Below are 14,284 nucleotides of genomic sequence, written 5' to 3'. Positions count from 1 at the left end.
AAAAATGCATCCTTTTTGGGGGGTAGATGAACACAATATGCTTTATCCTAGTGCATGTACAAGTTGACTGCAGGTATTAACTTAAAAAAGTAGCGAAAAATATTAACATGTATTGAAAAACTTTGAAGATATTGTTTTAACGGTGTAGAAAAACATACCCATGGCTATTTCCAAATACCTCGGTATATCGCCCAAGGCTATTATGTAGGCCTACTTGTTATTTTTTCCCATTTGTGAGGATGATGTACCTTTTTGATAACTGCACTGTGATTAACATTTTGTGAGGGGACAACATAATTTTTCCGTTAGGGATTTTCCTTAATGTTAACTATTAAATTTCATTTAAACGTTCACAACCCTAGTGTGCATACACATCCGTGTACTCACTGTTGGGAGTTGTTGGTGCCCCCTCTCCTGGCATGCTGTCGGACTCTGCGGGGGGGGGGGGGGGGGGATAGAAAGGCACATGCATAAAAGATCTGCTGTTGGCGTGGCGCCAACGCTTAACAGCTCGACTCACTCAGATCTCTCACACATACAACATTTGGCATTGATCACATGAAAGATAATGGATGTCAGGAAAGTAGACTACTTGAAAAGTATTAGCAGATGAATGCAGCTGACAAGTTAGAGGGCAACTCCACCATTTTTCAACCTCAAATTCACCATACCAGTGTCTAAATATGTGAAATCCCCACATTTCTATGTTTTGTAGAACAAAATAAAAAAGTAAAATGGTTCTACCCAATGACATCAAAAGTCAAAACAAATGCTCAAACACTGATATTCCCTGTGACGTGGGGAGCAAGAAAATACCCTCCATCTGGCTAGAAACTCATTGGAGGTTTTGAAAATCACAGGTCCTTTCTTGTTTCAGCATGTGCACAAAGCAAGAGCCATACAGAAATGGTTTGTTGAGATAGACGTGGAAGAACTGACTGGGCGGCAAAGAGCTCTGACCTCAACCCCATCGAACCCCTTTGGGATGAATTGGAATGCCAACTCCGAGCCAGGCCTAATCGCCCAACATCAGTGCCCGACCTCACCAATGCTCTTGTGGCTGAATGAAGTCCCTGCAGCAATGTAACATCTAGTGGAAAGCCTTCCCAGAAGAGTGGAGGCTGTTATTGCAGCCAGGGGAGGGGGGGGGGGGACAACCAACTCCATATTAATGCCCATGATTTTAGAATGAGATGTACAACGAGCAGGTGTCCGCATACCTTTGATCATGTTGTGTATCAAACAATTCCCATGTCGTCACACAAAGCCTTAATGTTTCAGGTTAGGCCTTCCTTACCTCTGTGTGCACGGACATGTGTTTGAAAGCAGTTGTAGTACTTGTATTTCTTCCCACAAATCCCGCAAACGTAGGAACCTGTATGAGAGAGGAAAAGCTAAATAGAGAGCACTGCAAAGCTACAAGAGTTAACTGCATTGATATCATTGGTGTGTAACATGGAACTTAACTAAGACTAACCTTGTGCAATCATTTAAGACTGTAAAACAGGTGACCAGTCCTGATTCACATGTATTTATCAATATATTACATGGTCAGACAGTTCCGACATAATATCCTAATGATTACCTTTTCTTGTAAATAGGTACAGAAATGTATTAGGTACAGAAATGTATCGGTTTCCTAGCATGTAATTTCGCAGTAAATACCAGCTGAGATAGTTAATGTTCAATGTCAGGGGGCCAGTATGAATGAGGGCAGTCTGTGAAAAGGGTGAGGTAGTTGCTCACAGGTGCAAAACAGTTTTGTGTAACGAACCCAGATGTTGGGACTAGGTAAAAAGGAAGCAGCTGAGATGAGGACATTTGCATTGCCAGGTGCAGGTGCACAGGTTTGGAAGAAGACAGATACAGAGGGAGAAGTTAAAACGACAGGTGCATGATGGAGAGAGTGGATGCGTTCGATTTGCATCACCCGTTTTTCCATCATGGGTCTAAAATGTGCAAACTCCAACAACCTGGAGCACAGATGGCGATGCAAAATGAACATGCCCGTTGTGTGTGGAGTGGGAGGTGACGTGTTGGGGGGGGGGGGTCGTACCCTGGGTCTGGTCATTGCGCGACCTTCCTCCTCCTCCTCCTCCGAGGACCACACAGATCTCAGCTGGCACATCTTTCCCGTTACTGGCTCCCTGCATGTCAGGCTCCTTCTTTATTGTGACCGGGACAGCAAGGGTGGTGGTGGTGGTGGTGGTAGGAGAGGGGCCATCTGGGACTCCACCCCCCGCGTCAACCTGCTCCTGTCCAGGATTGGTGGGCACCTCCTGAGCACTCATGACTGACTGCTCAGGGCCAGCGCTCCTGGGACTGTGAGTGAGTGCAACAGACAGCCAGGCAAAAGGTAGAAGGAGGAAGAAACAAAACAAGTCAGAATTACTAATACAACTTTCAAGAAACAGCAGCCTTCCTTTGAAACGGGTGCAGTTCAAATACAGAAAGGGATAACACCAAGAAAGCAGAGCTCTGCCAAACCATCTCTTTAGCCAGGTCTAAAGCAGAGCTCTGCCAAACCATATCTTTAGCCAATTCTAAAGCAGAGCTCTGCCAAACCATCTCTTTAGCCAGTTCTAAAGCAGAGCTCTGCCAAACCATATCTTTATCCAGTTCTAAAGCAAGGCACTTGACACTCAGATTGCCATATGCCTGACCAAGGTACATAAAAAAGTTAGAGGTAGTCCGGCATACCAATGAGAGAAAGTGCAATTCAATGGGTCTATAAATTGTCTCCATAATGGCATTATTTAGGACATTGTCTAGTTAAGTACATTTAAAAAACAAAGAATATTTCAATACCATTTCTCTACTCGTGACAAATGGGGTTAGTCCAATATAGGAGGGGAATAGATGGGAGATATGCATTATTACCCATTATTTGCCCTACAGTGCAGTGATTCATTTTGTATGAGTGACCTTTGACAATAAATCCACAGCACCCAGGTGTTCTAATTCCAGAAAAATCCAAATTACCCAGCCTTCTACAGTAAGTACCATTGTACACTAGGACTATAATGAGGGGGCTCAAATAAAGTCAAATGCAACCAAGCAAAACAGAGTTATAACAAGGATGACAGATTTTTGGTGTAAAGAGAAATTACCTTTCATGGCCAACACCTTTTCTTGGAAGGGATAACTGATTGACATTGGCACTAATGATTAAAACAGATCATGGATACATGGACAGCTGTTGTTCCCAAAAATACAGCATTGCTATGTTTCTGTTTGTCACCCTAAATATGAATTGTGCAGAACTTTTAGATTCCTAAGCTGTGGAGGGAGTATTTCTGGATGACAATTAGTTAGTCAGGAGTTACTTAGAAAGCTGGCAACATTGTAAAAGGGTATTGGTTCAATAGAATGATGTGTGGTAGGAGGGAAGAAGCTCATTGCAAGTAGGCTAGTCATTAAAACATTAAACAATTCCCAGTTACTCCAACTTTGTTAAATATTAATTTTAAAAAAGGTGTTACCTGCTCCACTGTTTCATGCCCCATTTCTGCAATCTAGCCTACATTGGTTTGTCGTGGTAGAGAAAACATTCCTAATCTGGTAGAGAAATGGACAATGGCAGAACCTCCATGTTTTCATATCAGCATGGGTGCAACAGTTTAAGGGGATGATGCTATACTAACCTCATATAGCATTAGAATAAATGCAAAACGACTAACCACCTCAGACATCTATTAGCCTACTTGATAAAATGATGCATGCAAAGAAATAGCGAGCCGACAATCTAAATATTGAAAATTCTAATCTCCCTCAAAAGAGGCCAATTCAACAAGCCTGGGCAGATTGGAGGCCATAAAAGCTAATTTGGGAAGCGAAGGGAACAGCCGAGTGTTCATTTCAGCAGCAGCCGTGTCACCGCCATGTTGTGTTGGAAATTATGACAAGAGTTCTTTTTTTAATTTTTTTTTTACAAAAACACCCCCATCAGGAACAGGTGGGGGCAGGAAGCTACATGGAGGGGAATATCAGCTGAGAGGAAAAAGCAGAAAAGTGAAATCCCTCTCAAAGCTGGACATGATTGGATTTCATACCCTAATGGCAGAATGTGATTAATTTCTCCACAAAATTCCTTTTAGCACACGTAGGCATTAATGCTGTGCTGCTTGGTCGGCTGCTATGCAATTGTGAGTTAGCCCAGTCTATTTGTGTGTTTGCTTCTGTGCTGGAACCACCATGTAATAAATCTAACCAAGCTTGTAAAATCTCATAGTGGAAAAAGCAAACAAACCATATTTTAGAAAACATTGTGCCGTTTCAGGGAATTTCTCTCATAAGCCATACAATGATAGGTTATTTCTCATTTATATATGCAGGTGAAAATAACTAATTTATAGGCCTCATGTAGGCCTAATTTGGTTATTCCATTTCATCACCGTTTAAATAATTCCATCACATAAGTACAGAGGCATGATAGTCACATGACATTTTTTTCCTCTACATTCAAAATGGAGGATTTAGACCTCTTGCTATTCACATCATGGAATTTGACAATATCCTTTCCAAGATTCAATATCAGGAACAAAAACATACCACAGAATGTGTCCAAATAATCTAATGCGGTGAAACAGAATTGAAGCTAACTCCAACATGGTTTCGGTAAGCACAACACTGAACACAGCCTGGAAATAGCATTCATGGACATTGACAAATGAATTCTGGGAAGGCAAGGCAGCATTGATCCCAACCCCCCTCCCCCTCCCCCCAATTTGGTTGAAATGGATGAAAAATCAATGGCCAAAAGGTCAGGTATTGAGCACATTTCTCATGCCTTAGAACAGTCCATTACATAAGGTTTGCTAAAATGGAGACTAAAAATGGTAAATTCACCCTGAGAGAAAAAGGAAATCAAATAAAAACTAAAGAATTTACCTATTCAAATTATTGAACAAATGCTTGCTTTGGGCTTCTAACTAGGTCAAATTCTGTCAGGAATCTCAGAATTTCGATGAATTGTTTTGGCACCTATAGAATGTTTCCATTGAGTATAACTTTCATGTATATAGAATGGATACTCCGCAAACAAAATGGCTTGCTGTATCTTTTATTGAATTGAAAATGTGAAACCACCATCTTTCATTGATCATAAATCATTTCTGTTGCATCTATAAAAAAAATGCTTTTCAACCTTGTTTTGACACAAAACGTCAATGATACTCCTATTTAATAAAACATTAAAATGAATGTCATGGTTACAATGTTCCCATTTCATGGCTGATAGGAAAAATGTCTATGAAATAAGAACACATGACCAGATCCTTCTGAAAATGTATTGACATAAGAAATAAACATGAGGCCCCTGGCAGTTCCCAGCCCTAATACAATAGTCATTTGAACATTTTATTACAAACATTTTATTATTCCTTGGATAAAAGCAGCATTAATACAAGCTGAAGGTTTTTTGGGGGGCAATAGGCCCTGTGTGTATGTGAGACTGCATGTTATGAAAATAGTTTAGCTTGAAACGAACCCATTTGAATAGACTGCTTTCCTTAAGATTGAGGGCAGTGGTTCAGTTAATGTCACTGCATGGATATTAAACATATTGTGCTGGACTACAGCCCTAAGCAAATCAGTCTCAATGCTAGCGATGTCGGAAAGGTCAACATTGGAGGGGAAATAAATGAATTAATATTTCTTTAACAGTACTGATTTGTCAAGATACTTTAAAAATACTAGGCAATATGTGGAAAGTACATTGGCTAATACCATAACAAATTACAGTGCCTTCAGAAAGTATTCATACCCCTTAACTTATTCCACATTTTGTTGTTAAGGCCTGAATTCAAAATGGATTAGATAGATGTTTTGTCTTACCCATCTACACACAATGCCCCATAATGACAAATTGAAAACAGTTGAGAAATGTGTGCACATCTATAGAAAATGAAACAGAACTATTCACACCCCCAAGTCAATACTTTGTAAAGCACCTTTGGTGGTGATTTATAGCTTTGAGTCGTCTTGGGTATGTCTGTTTAAGCTTTGCACATCTGGATTTGGGGATTTTCTCCCCTCGTTCCTTGCAGATTTTCCCAAGCTCTGTTAAGTTAAATGGGGAGCGGCGGTGAACATCAATCTTCAAGTCTTTGCACAGATTTTCTAATGGGATTCAAGTCTGGGCTTCGGCTGGGCCACTCAATGACTTTCGCATTCTTGTTCTAAAGCCATTCCAGTGTTGCTTTGGCTGTATGCTTAGGGTCATTGTTCTGTTGGAGCATAGACTGGGGGGGGGGGGTTAAGGTCATTTTCACTCTGAAGCAAGTTCTCGTCAAGGATTTGCCTGCATTTGGTCCATTCATTGTTCCCTCTAGTCTTACCAGACTCCCAATCCCTGCCGCTGAAAAGCATTCCCAGAGCATGATGCTGCCACCACCATGCTTCACAGTAAGGATGGTCTTAGGCGGGTGATGAGCTGTGCCTGGTTCTCTAGACATAGCACTTTGCATTCAGGCAATTGACATTTTTGTCTCATCAGACCACAGAATCTTATGCCTTATGATCTCAGTCTTTCACATGCCTTTTTGAAAACTCCAGACGTGCTGTCATGTGCCTTTTTCTCAGGAGTGGCTTCCGTCTCGCCTGTACAACCCAGATTGGTGAAGTGCTGTAGAGACTGTGGTCCTCCTGGCAGGTTCTCCCATCTCAGCCAAGGAACTCCACTTCTGTCAGTAGTCATTGGGTTCTTGGTCACCTCCCTGACCAAGGTCCTTCTTGCCCAGTTTAGTCAGATGGTCAGCTCTAGGCAGAGTGGGTAGTTCCATAATTTTTTCCATTTCCCACTGACTGAGACAACTGTCCTCTTGGAAACTTTCAACACTCTAGAAATTGTTTTATAACCATACCCAGATATATGCCTCACCACAATTCTCAGATCTATGGGCAGTTCCTGGACTTCGTGGTACGGTTTTTGCTCTGACATGCACTGTCAACTGTGGAACTTACATAGACAGGTGTGTTCTTTTCTAAATCGTGTCCAAACAATTTAATTGGCCAATCAAGAGTGCAGAGACATCTAAAAAATTATGATTAAGGGAAATTGGATGCACCGGACCTCAATTTGGAGTGTCATAGCAAAGGTGTGTGAATACTTATGTAAATTAGATCAATACATTGGTTTGCCATATTCCTGCTATGCAGAGGGGAGTATCAGAGTAGAATATTATCTGCCACAGGGATGAACAAATCCTATTTCAGCCTGAATGCTTTCCCCCGCTCCTTAAAAATCAGAAGCACATTTTCCTAGCCTCCTCTGTGTAATGTCTCTCAAAATTGCTTCCAACCAACGATTTCAAAAAAGCAATAATGCAGAGAAATGGGAGAATACCCCCCCCCCCCCCTTTCTACATTTCCTTCTATTAGCCGGAATGGTATAGAAACAGAACTGTGTCAACTCTTGAAATTACATCCGCATGCAGTCCGAAACCCCATAAAATCTTTTCAATTTATATGTTAATGCTGCGAATTAAAATTTAATAACTAGATATTGAAAAGTGGCCTTGAATTATACAAAAAATAAATCCTGAAAGAGCAGCCCTAAAATTTAAAATTCAGGGCAGCATCTGGTCTGCCGCTAAGCCCTTGCACACTAGCATATTTTATTTTAGTGAAAATCTAAATTGCAGTGCAGTCTGAGGCAGGTCTGGTAAACCTGCTCCTTTGTGATTTATGGATTCATTAGAGCAAGAGAAGACACTCCCCCCCCTTTCACAGAAATGAGATTTCCCTTTGTAAAAATGTATATTTTTTGAAAAGGCAAACTGAGCTCTGAAACATTTAGAAAACTGACAAAAACACCCTATGTGCATATAACCACAAAGACGGCCCTTAAATCATCTTTGCTGCAGCAATTGAACGTCCCTGTGCATTATTCATGAGACCAATGAGGTCCATTTTAAGTAGAGAAGGGGAAGGAAATATGCACAGAATGCACATATTCCCCCAAATGCCAAAAGCTCTTCATGTAGCCATCCAAACCTGAAATACCATCCTGCTGGCCCTAATTTGAGTGGTATCATTTTCAGAGATTTATCAGGACAAGGATGCTTATATAAGGAAGGTAAATGTTGATACATTTAGCAGATTTGGACAGAAGCCCAATAAATACACACTATAAACTACAATTGCTTAACTTTTGCAGGTCTCAGCAAGAACATCATAAGGATTACATCTATCTGCATTTCAACAAGGTCTACTGAACGACAGGTATGCCTACATATTGTTTGTGACTGCACTCTAGGCAATAGAAATAAATGACACCAAGTCCTGGCTAGTGATATATGGTCTAGGGAGGCCTTCATGGATTGTTATGAACTGACAAGATGGTTTACTATCTTGTTGCCCATCATTCTTTCCAGACCTATTGAGTTTTGTTTTAATTGGGGTGGCAGATATTTTTTGGTTCACAAGCAGACCAGGACATCCTACCTCTTGGTGATCAGTGTCTGAAGGTGCAAATAGCCCTGTCCTGCTCAGTCTTCGGTCTCCCGCAAGCCAGTGTGACCTGGGTGGGTAGAGTGTTTAGGTCTGAGAAGGTGTCAAACTACTATGAATTCACACACAAAAGTTAGACAAAATAAAGAAACCCTGGTGTTCTATGTAAAATTGTGAAGACATCAAAACTACGAAACTTAAGGAATCATGTAGTAAACCCCCAAAAAACTGTTTTTTCTAAATATATTTTATATTTGAGATTCTTCAAAAGTAGCCACCCTCTGCCTCGACAGCTTTGCACACACTTGGCATTCTCTCATCCGGCTTCATGAGGAATGCATTTCAATGAACAGGTGTGCCTTGTTAAATGTTAGTTTGTTGAATTTCTTTCCTTCTTATTGCATTTGAACCAATCAGTTGTGTTGTGACAAGGTTGGGGGGTATACAGAAGATGGTATTTTACCAAATAGGGCTAAGTCCATATTATGGCAAGAACAGCTCAAATAAGCAAAGATAAACAACAGTCCATCATTACTTTAAGACATGAAGGTTAGACAAACCAAAAAATTAAAAAAAGTGCAGTCTCAAAAACCATCAAGCGCCATGGTGAAACTGGCTCTCACAAGGACCGCCACAGGAAAGGAAGACCCAGGTTGCGATCAAAACACTTAAGACACACCCTATCCCTCAAATTAAAGGGGACACTTCTGATGACGTATCATGACGTCTGACGAGTATATACTTGTAGGGCAAGGGAAGGAATTATTTTAATTTTTTTAAATGGACCACCCTTTGCCGGAAATTTGTCTCTCGTCCATCCCGCGATGATCGTTTTTTCAGCTACCGGTAGCTTGTGGGTGCTTTATATGCACTAGTCAATTATGAATGCATATCTACTTATAGTAAATATACACCTACTGTATGATAGCTAGCAAATGAATTAGCTAACATTAGCCTGCCTAGCTGGAACCTCTGAAGGAAAATGTTTTATTTCTACAATTTCCAAAAGATGACCAAACAAAAACATTTTTGCTTTTTACGAGACGTGTTTGTGCCGGCATGTGCATTAGTAGCACAATTTCACTTATTTGCATTTGTTTTTACTTACGTGTATGTTGACTTCTCCATTGATGTTGTTTAAGTTTTTGCTGACTTTTCTTAGCGGATGTACAATCGGCACAAACTGAATTATGGGGAGTTTCAGGCCCCGGAGTGAACATAATTGTACACTCACAAAGACGACTAAAAACAAGGGCTGGGGGCATACATTGCAAATTTCCATTGCTTGGCTAATCATTTGGACTGCCCTCCAAGATGGCGACAGGGATTCCCCAAGGGCAGAAGGTGAGGGTAAGTGGAAAATGGTGTGTCTTTTAAGTGTTTGGACCGCAGCCCCAGAGTTACCTCTGCTGCAGAGGATAAGTTCATTAGTTACCAGCCTCAGAAATTGCAGCCCAAATAAATACTTCAGAGTTCAAGTAACAGACACATCTCAACAGCAACTGCTCAGAGCAGACTCCGTCAAATCAGGCGTTCATAGTCAAATGGTTCCAAAGAAACCACTACTGAAGTACACCGATAAGAAGAGACTTGCTTGGGCCAAGAAACACAAGCAATGGACATTAGACTGGTGGAAATCTGTCCTTTGGTCTGATGAGTCCAAATTTGAGATTTTTGTTTCCAACCGTCCTGTCTTTGTGAGACACAGTAAGTGAACAGATTAACTCCACATGTGTGGTTCTCACTGTGAAGCATGGAGGTGGAGTGATGTTGCTTTACTGGTGACACTGTCGTGATTTATTTAGAATTCAGGGCACACTTAACCAGCATGGCTACCACAGCATTCTGCAGCGATACACCATTCCATCTGGTTTGAGCTTAGTGGGACTATCATGTGTTTTTCAACAGGACAATGACCCAACACACCTCCAGGCTGTGTAAGGGCTATTTGACCAAGAAGGAGAGTGATGGGAGTGCGGCAATGGGAAAGAATTTCAGGTGAAGCTGGATGAGAGAATGCCAAGAGTGTGCAAAGCGGTCATCAAGGTAAAGGGTGGCTACTTTGAAGAATCTCAAATATATTTGATTTGTTTAACACGTTTTTGGTTACTACATGATTCCATGTGTTATTTCAGAGTTTTGAGGTCTTCACCATTATTTTGCAATGTAGAAAATAGTAAAAAATAAAGAAACCATTGAATGAGTAGGTGTGTCCAAACTTCTGAGACTGTAGCACATTTCACTTCCATGCAACCTTCCTCCAAAACAAATCCTAAATGCATTTTATTACTTGGCTGCTCTGACATTTAATAATAAATAATAATAAACAACATTCTGTCATTCATACATTCATGCTCTTCTATTAAAAACATGGAATTTCCAATGTAATTCATAGCCTGCATTTGATTACACTGAATGTGGAGGGAAAAGGTCAGGGTTCCAATTTAGCATACACACCAAATAAATTCCACAAACACTTCAAATTCATACTACAGTTCTGAAGGTCAGCTTCAAAATTAACAAAGTAAAATGGCTCGGCGAGATCTACTTACAATGACAAACCATGCAAGACAGAAAATTGTTTTGCATCTACAAGATTGTAAAAAGCAGAGATTGGTAATGATTGTTTTTTCTTTTCTTAAAATGTGTCACCTCTGTCCTCCTCTGCATTTGTCCTCTTTCGTGTACTGTTCCCTTTTGTTTGGTCAGGGTTTTCTCCCCCCCTAAGTTTAGACGCATAACAAGTCCGGTGCATTCCTTGTTTCACCATTTGAGCAGGCCATGAATTCACTCTATCATTTCTCAAAATACACAAAAAAAAAGAAATTGAAGATGACCAACCTTGACCTTTCAAACACTGCATTTCTATTGTTTATTGCATTATTCTTCTTATAGAAGAATCTTAGAATGGGTGACATGCAGAATCTCTTACTTGAATGTACAGTGGTGTTTTCCATCTCTTTACCCTCTCTTCTAATGTACATCTAAGGGCTTAGATGTGTCATACCCCGTCATCATTTCTTTAATATTATGGAAATGCACAACAAGCTGACAGATTAGGCTGATTGTTACTTTATTTGGTAGCCTACTAAACACCTCTTCACAGTAACCAGCAACATCAGAGAGGATGTTAGTAGTATCAAAGCCATATTATAAACTGGGTGGTTCGAGCCCTGAATGCTGATTAGCTGACAGCCATGGTATATCAGACCATATACCACAGTATGACAAAACAATATTTTTTACTGCTCTAATTATGTTGGTAACCAGTTTATAATAGCAATAAGGCACCTTGGGGGTTGTGATATGTGGCCAATATACCACGGCTAAGGGCTGTGTCCAGGCACTCCGCATTGCTTTGTGCGTAAGTACAGCCCTTAGCTGTGGAATATTGGCCATATACCACACCTCCTTGGGCCTTATTGCTTAAATCTACCATTTCAACAGCCAGGCCCTGCCTGCCACTGTTTGGTACAGCTGGGTGGGGCTGGGTAAATGTAACCACTCAAATGCATCTAAGCTGTGGAAACAAGGATTAGTTCTAAACTGATTTTGAAGCTATAGCCTACATTGTTGTCAAATGACAAAAACATCAACAATGGATTAATACAGCCTAGATCTTGGGTTATGATTGGGTAAAACAGTTTCACTGTAATATAATGCATTTATAATTGCTTATTTTAAGTAGGAGCCTGCTAATTAGTAGAGTATATGAATTAAGGACATATTGTTATTAAACAAAATAGTCCAAACTGAGAAGACATTAAAATGAGTTTACACACCCTGTTTCAAACTGTAGCCTACTCCTATCGTTGCTCATATTCAACATCAAATAGCGCATGGTGATAAAACTAATCTCTTTCTAAACGGAGGTAATTTTGTAACTGGTATCAATTTGATCGCTTTTCATGCACTCAAACAGAGCTGCTCGTGCAGTCTACTAATTATCCTCTAAAGGGTCCACAGTCAAGCGATCTTATCATTGGCTACCAATGTAGCCTACTTATATTCAAAAACACATTCGACAAAAACAAAGTCACAAAACTAAAAAGGTTAGAATAAAATGCTTAAACAAGTCAAATTAATTGGAATTTCTTAATTTCACAAAATAACCGCCAACAGGTGGCGCCAATTTCAAAATGAAATTAATTTAAATCCTACAACCATTTTGAAAACAGAAGTAGAAATTATATTCGAAATGGGGAAATTCTCATATCGACCGATTGAAACGGAACCAAATAGCCTACCTTCGCTTTAACACAACAAACACGGACGGGTCAATTGGTGCGATTATAAAATGTTGACAGAAATTTGAAGCAAAATTCCCAAAACATGGCTGCAAGGTTGTGTTTTCAGATTGTTCTTCGTCCTTCATTTAACCACCACTGCTCATTTCCCACGCGCTTTTAAAGCTACATTTTACAAAGTATCACTGGGTTAATTAGCCAGTGTAGACAACTGAGTTTACTCAAACTTTATTCGAAATCGCTGTCTAAAATCAACAGATTATTTGCGACAGAAACTAAAGCCAGCACCCTTGCTTTTGATAAAGCTCACCAAACATGCATTAGCGTGAAAACCAAATGGTGAAAACACACACCCTCACTAATTATGAAGAGAGAGTCGAAAAAACTATCAGCAACCGCGGCCTGTATAAAATTTACAAATTTTGGATTTCTAAATCAGAAAAAAACGATTAAGAATGGTTTGACGTTACCTCCCAAAATGATGCAGCACATGCGAGTAGGATAGCTCGAGCTCCAAAATCCTCCTCGGACACCAAAGGTGACTGCACAACTAGCGCTTTGAAATAAAAATTAGTTATTAATTCTCAAATTATCTAAACTAAAACTGCTTTGTTTTCGATATTGTAACCTTCACATCTTCCGGCATGAACTCGAGTGTATGATTGTGTTGACGAAGGTGCAGGCTAGTCCGCCCAGGCTCAGTTTTTCCAGTATTCAGGGTAGGCTATGCGTTGCGGTTTCTCCAGTGGAAATTTTCGTCGTCCGCCATCATACAAGGACAGATTCCGAAATTGCTACGCCTGCTAGTTATATCAAAATGATTCTGGGCAGAGCGAAAAAAGGTCGAACGACCGTAAAGTTGCGCAGGGAATTAGAGACTAGAAATCACATGCAGAATAACATTTCTGCATCTAATAATGTGAAAGTTGAATTGGAGTTGAAACAAGTAACAGCTTCATGACACACATGATTACAAATGATGTTGAACATTCTAAATATTCTGTGAAATGCACACTTTGTCCATTTTTTCCCAAATGAAAGTCTATACGTCCATAAGACAGATGAGGATATTATGTTGTATATTTTGTCACTCATGCCATTTTTTTATTCAATAAAGTTTGCTATGTCTGAAATAAATATATATATATATATATATATATATATATATATATATATATATAATTCAGACATACATACACACGTGTGTATATGCATCTGTGTAGTGATGTATTTTTTCAGATTGTTGTTGAAAAAAAAACACTATTAGCTTGCTAGGCTATTGAAACTAGATGAGAATTGCTGACTTCTTGGTTGGCCAACACTTTAGAATATTTCCAATTCAAAGAGTATGCTGACCCTGCATTCATAATCAAGTGGGAAGGTGATATTTGTAACATATAACTGAAAAATCCACTTGAACGCCCCAACTGGTAATTACATCCCTGAGCTCCGACTTCTCCCACATGCTGACTTCTCCCACATCACCTACTAAGGAAATTACCTTGATAACAGCATTTTAGGCAGTTAAATGCAACACAATATTATTTATAAAACCCAATATATCAATATTGTTTTTGAACACCATT

General features: G+C 39.9%; 1 protein-coding gene across 3 annotated transcripts in view; it reads right to left on the bottom strand.

Annotated features, from left to right (window-relative positions):
- Window positions 1–13,482, bottom strand: part of LOC139408643 (zinc finger protein 618-like) — a 36,038-nt gene extending 22,556 nt beyond the window's left edge. The window contains exons 1-5 of one of the 3 annotated variants that reach the window (XM_071152793.1): window positions 13,169–13,482; window positions 8,446–8,521; window positions 2,057–2,322; window positions 1,298–1,375; window positions 388–432 (exon numbers count right to left, since the gene is read on the bottom strand). In XM_071152793.1, coding sequence (XP_071008894.1) covers window positions 388–432; window positions 1,298–1,375; window positions 2,057–2,291 — 358 coding nt within the window. In that variant the 5' untranslated portion in view covers window positions 2,292–2,322; window positions 8,446–8,521; window positions 13,169–13,482. The remainder of the gene's footprint in view (window positions 1–387; window positions 433–1,297; window positions 1,376–2,056; window positions 2,323–8,445; window positions 8,522–13,168) is intronic. The other 2 variants (XM_071152795.1, XM_071152794.1) reach the window with 2 other exon arrangements.
- Window positions 13,483–14,284: the final 802 nt, after the last annotated feature.

The sequence above is a fragment of the Oncorhynchus clarkii genome, chromosome 5 (genome assembly GCF_045791955.1).
Source record: "Oncorhynchus clarkii lewisi isolate Uvic-CL-2024 chromosome 5, UVic_Ocla_1.0, whole genome shotgun sequence".
NCBI classification, from domain to species: Eukaryota; Metazoa; Chordata; class Actinopteri; order Salmoniformes; family Salmonidae; genus Oncorhynchus; species Oncorhynchus clarkii.
Note: the sequence above shows the minus strand (reverse complement) of the source record. Positions and strands in the feature narration are given on the sequence as shown.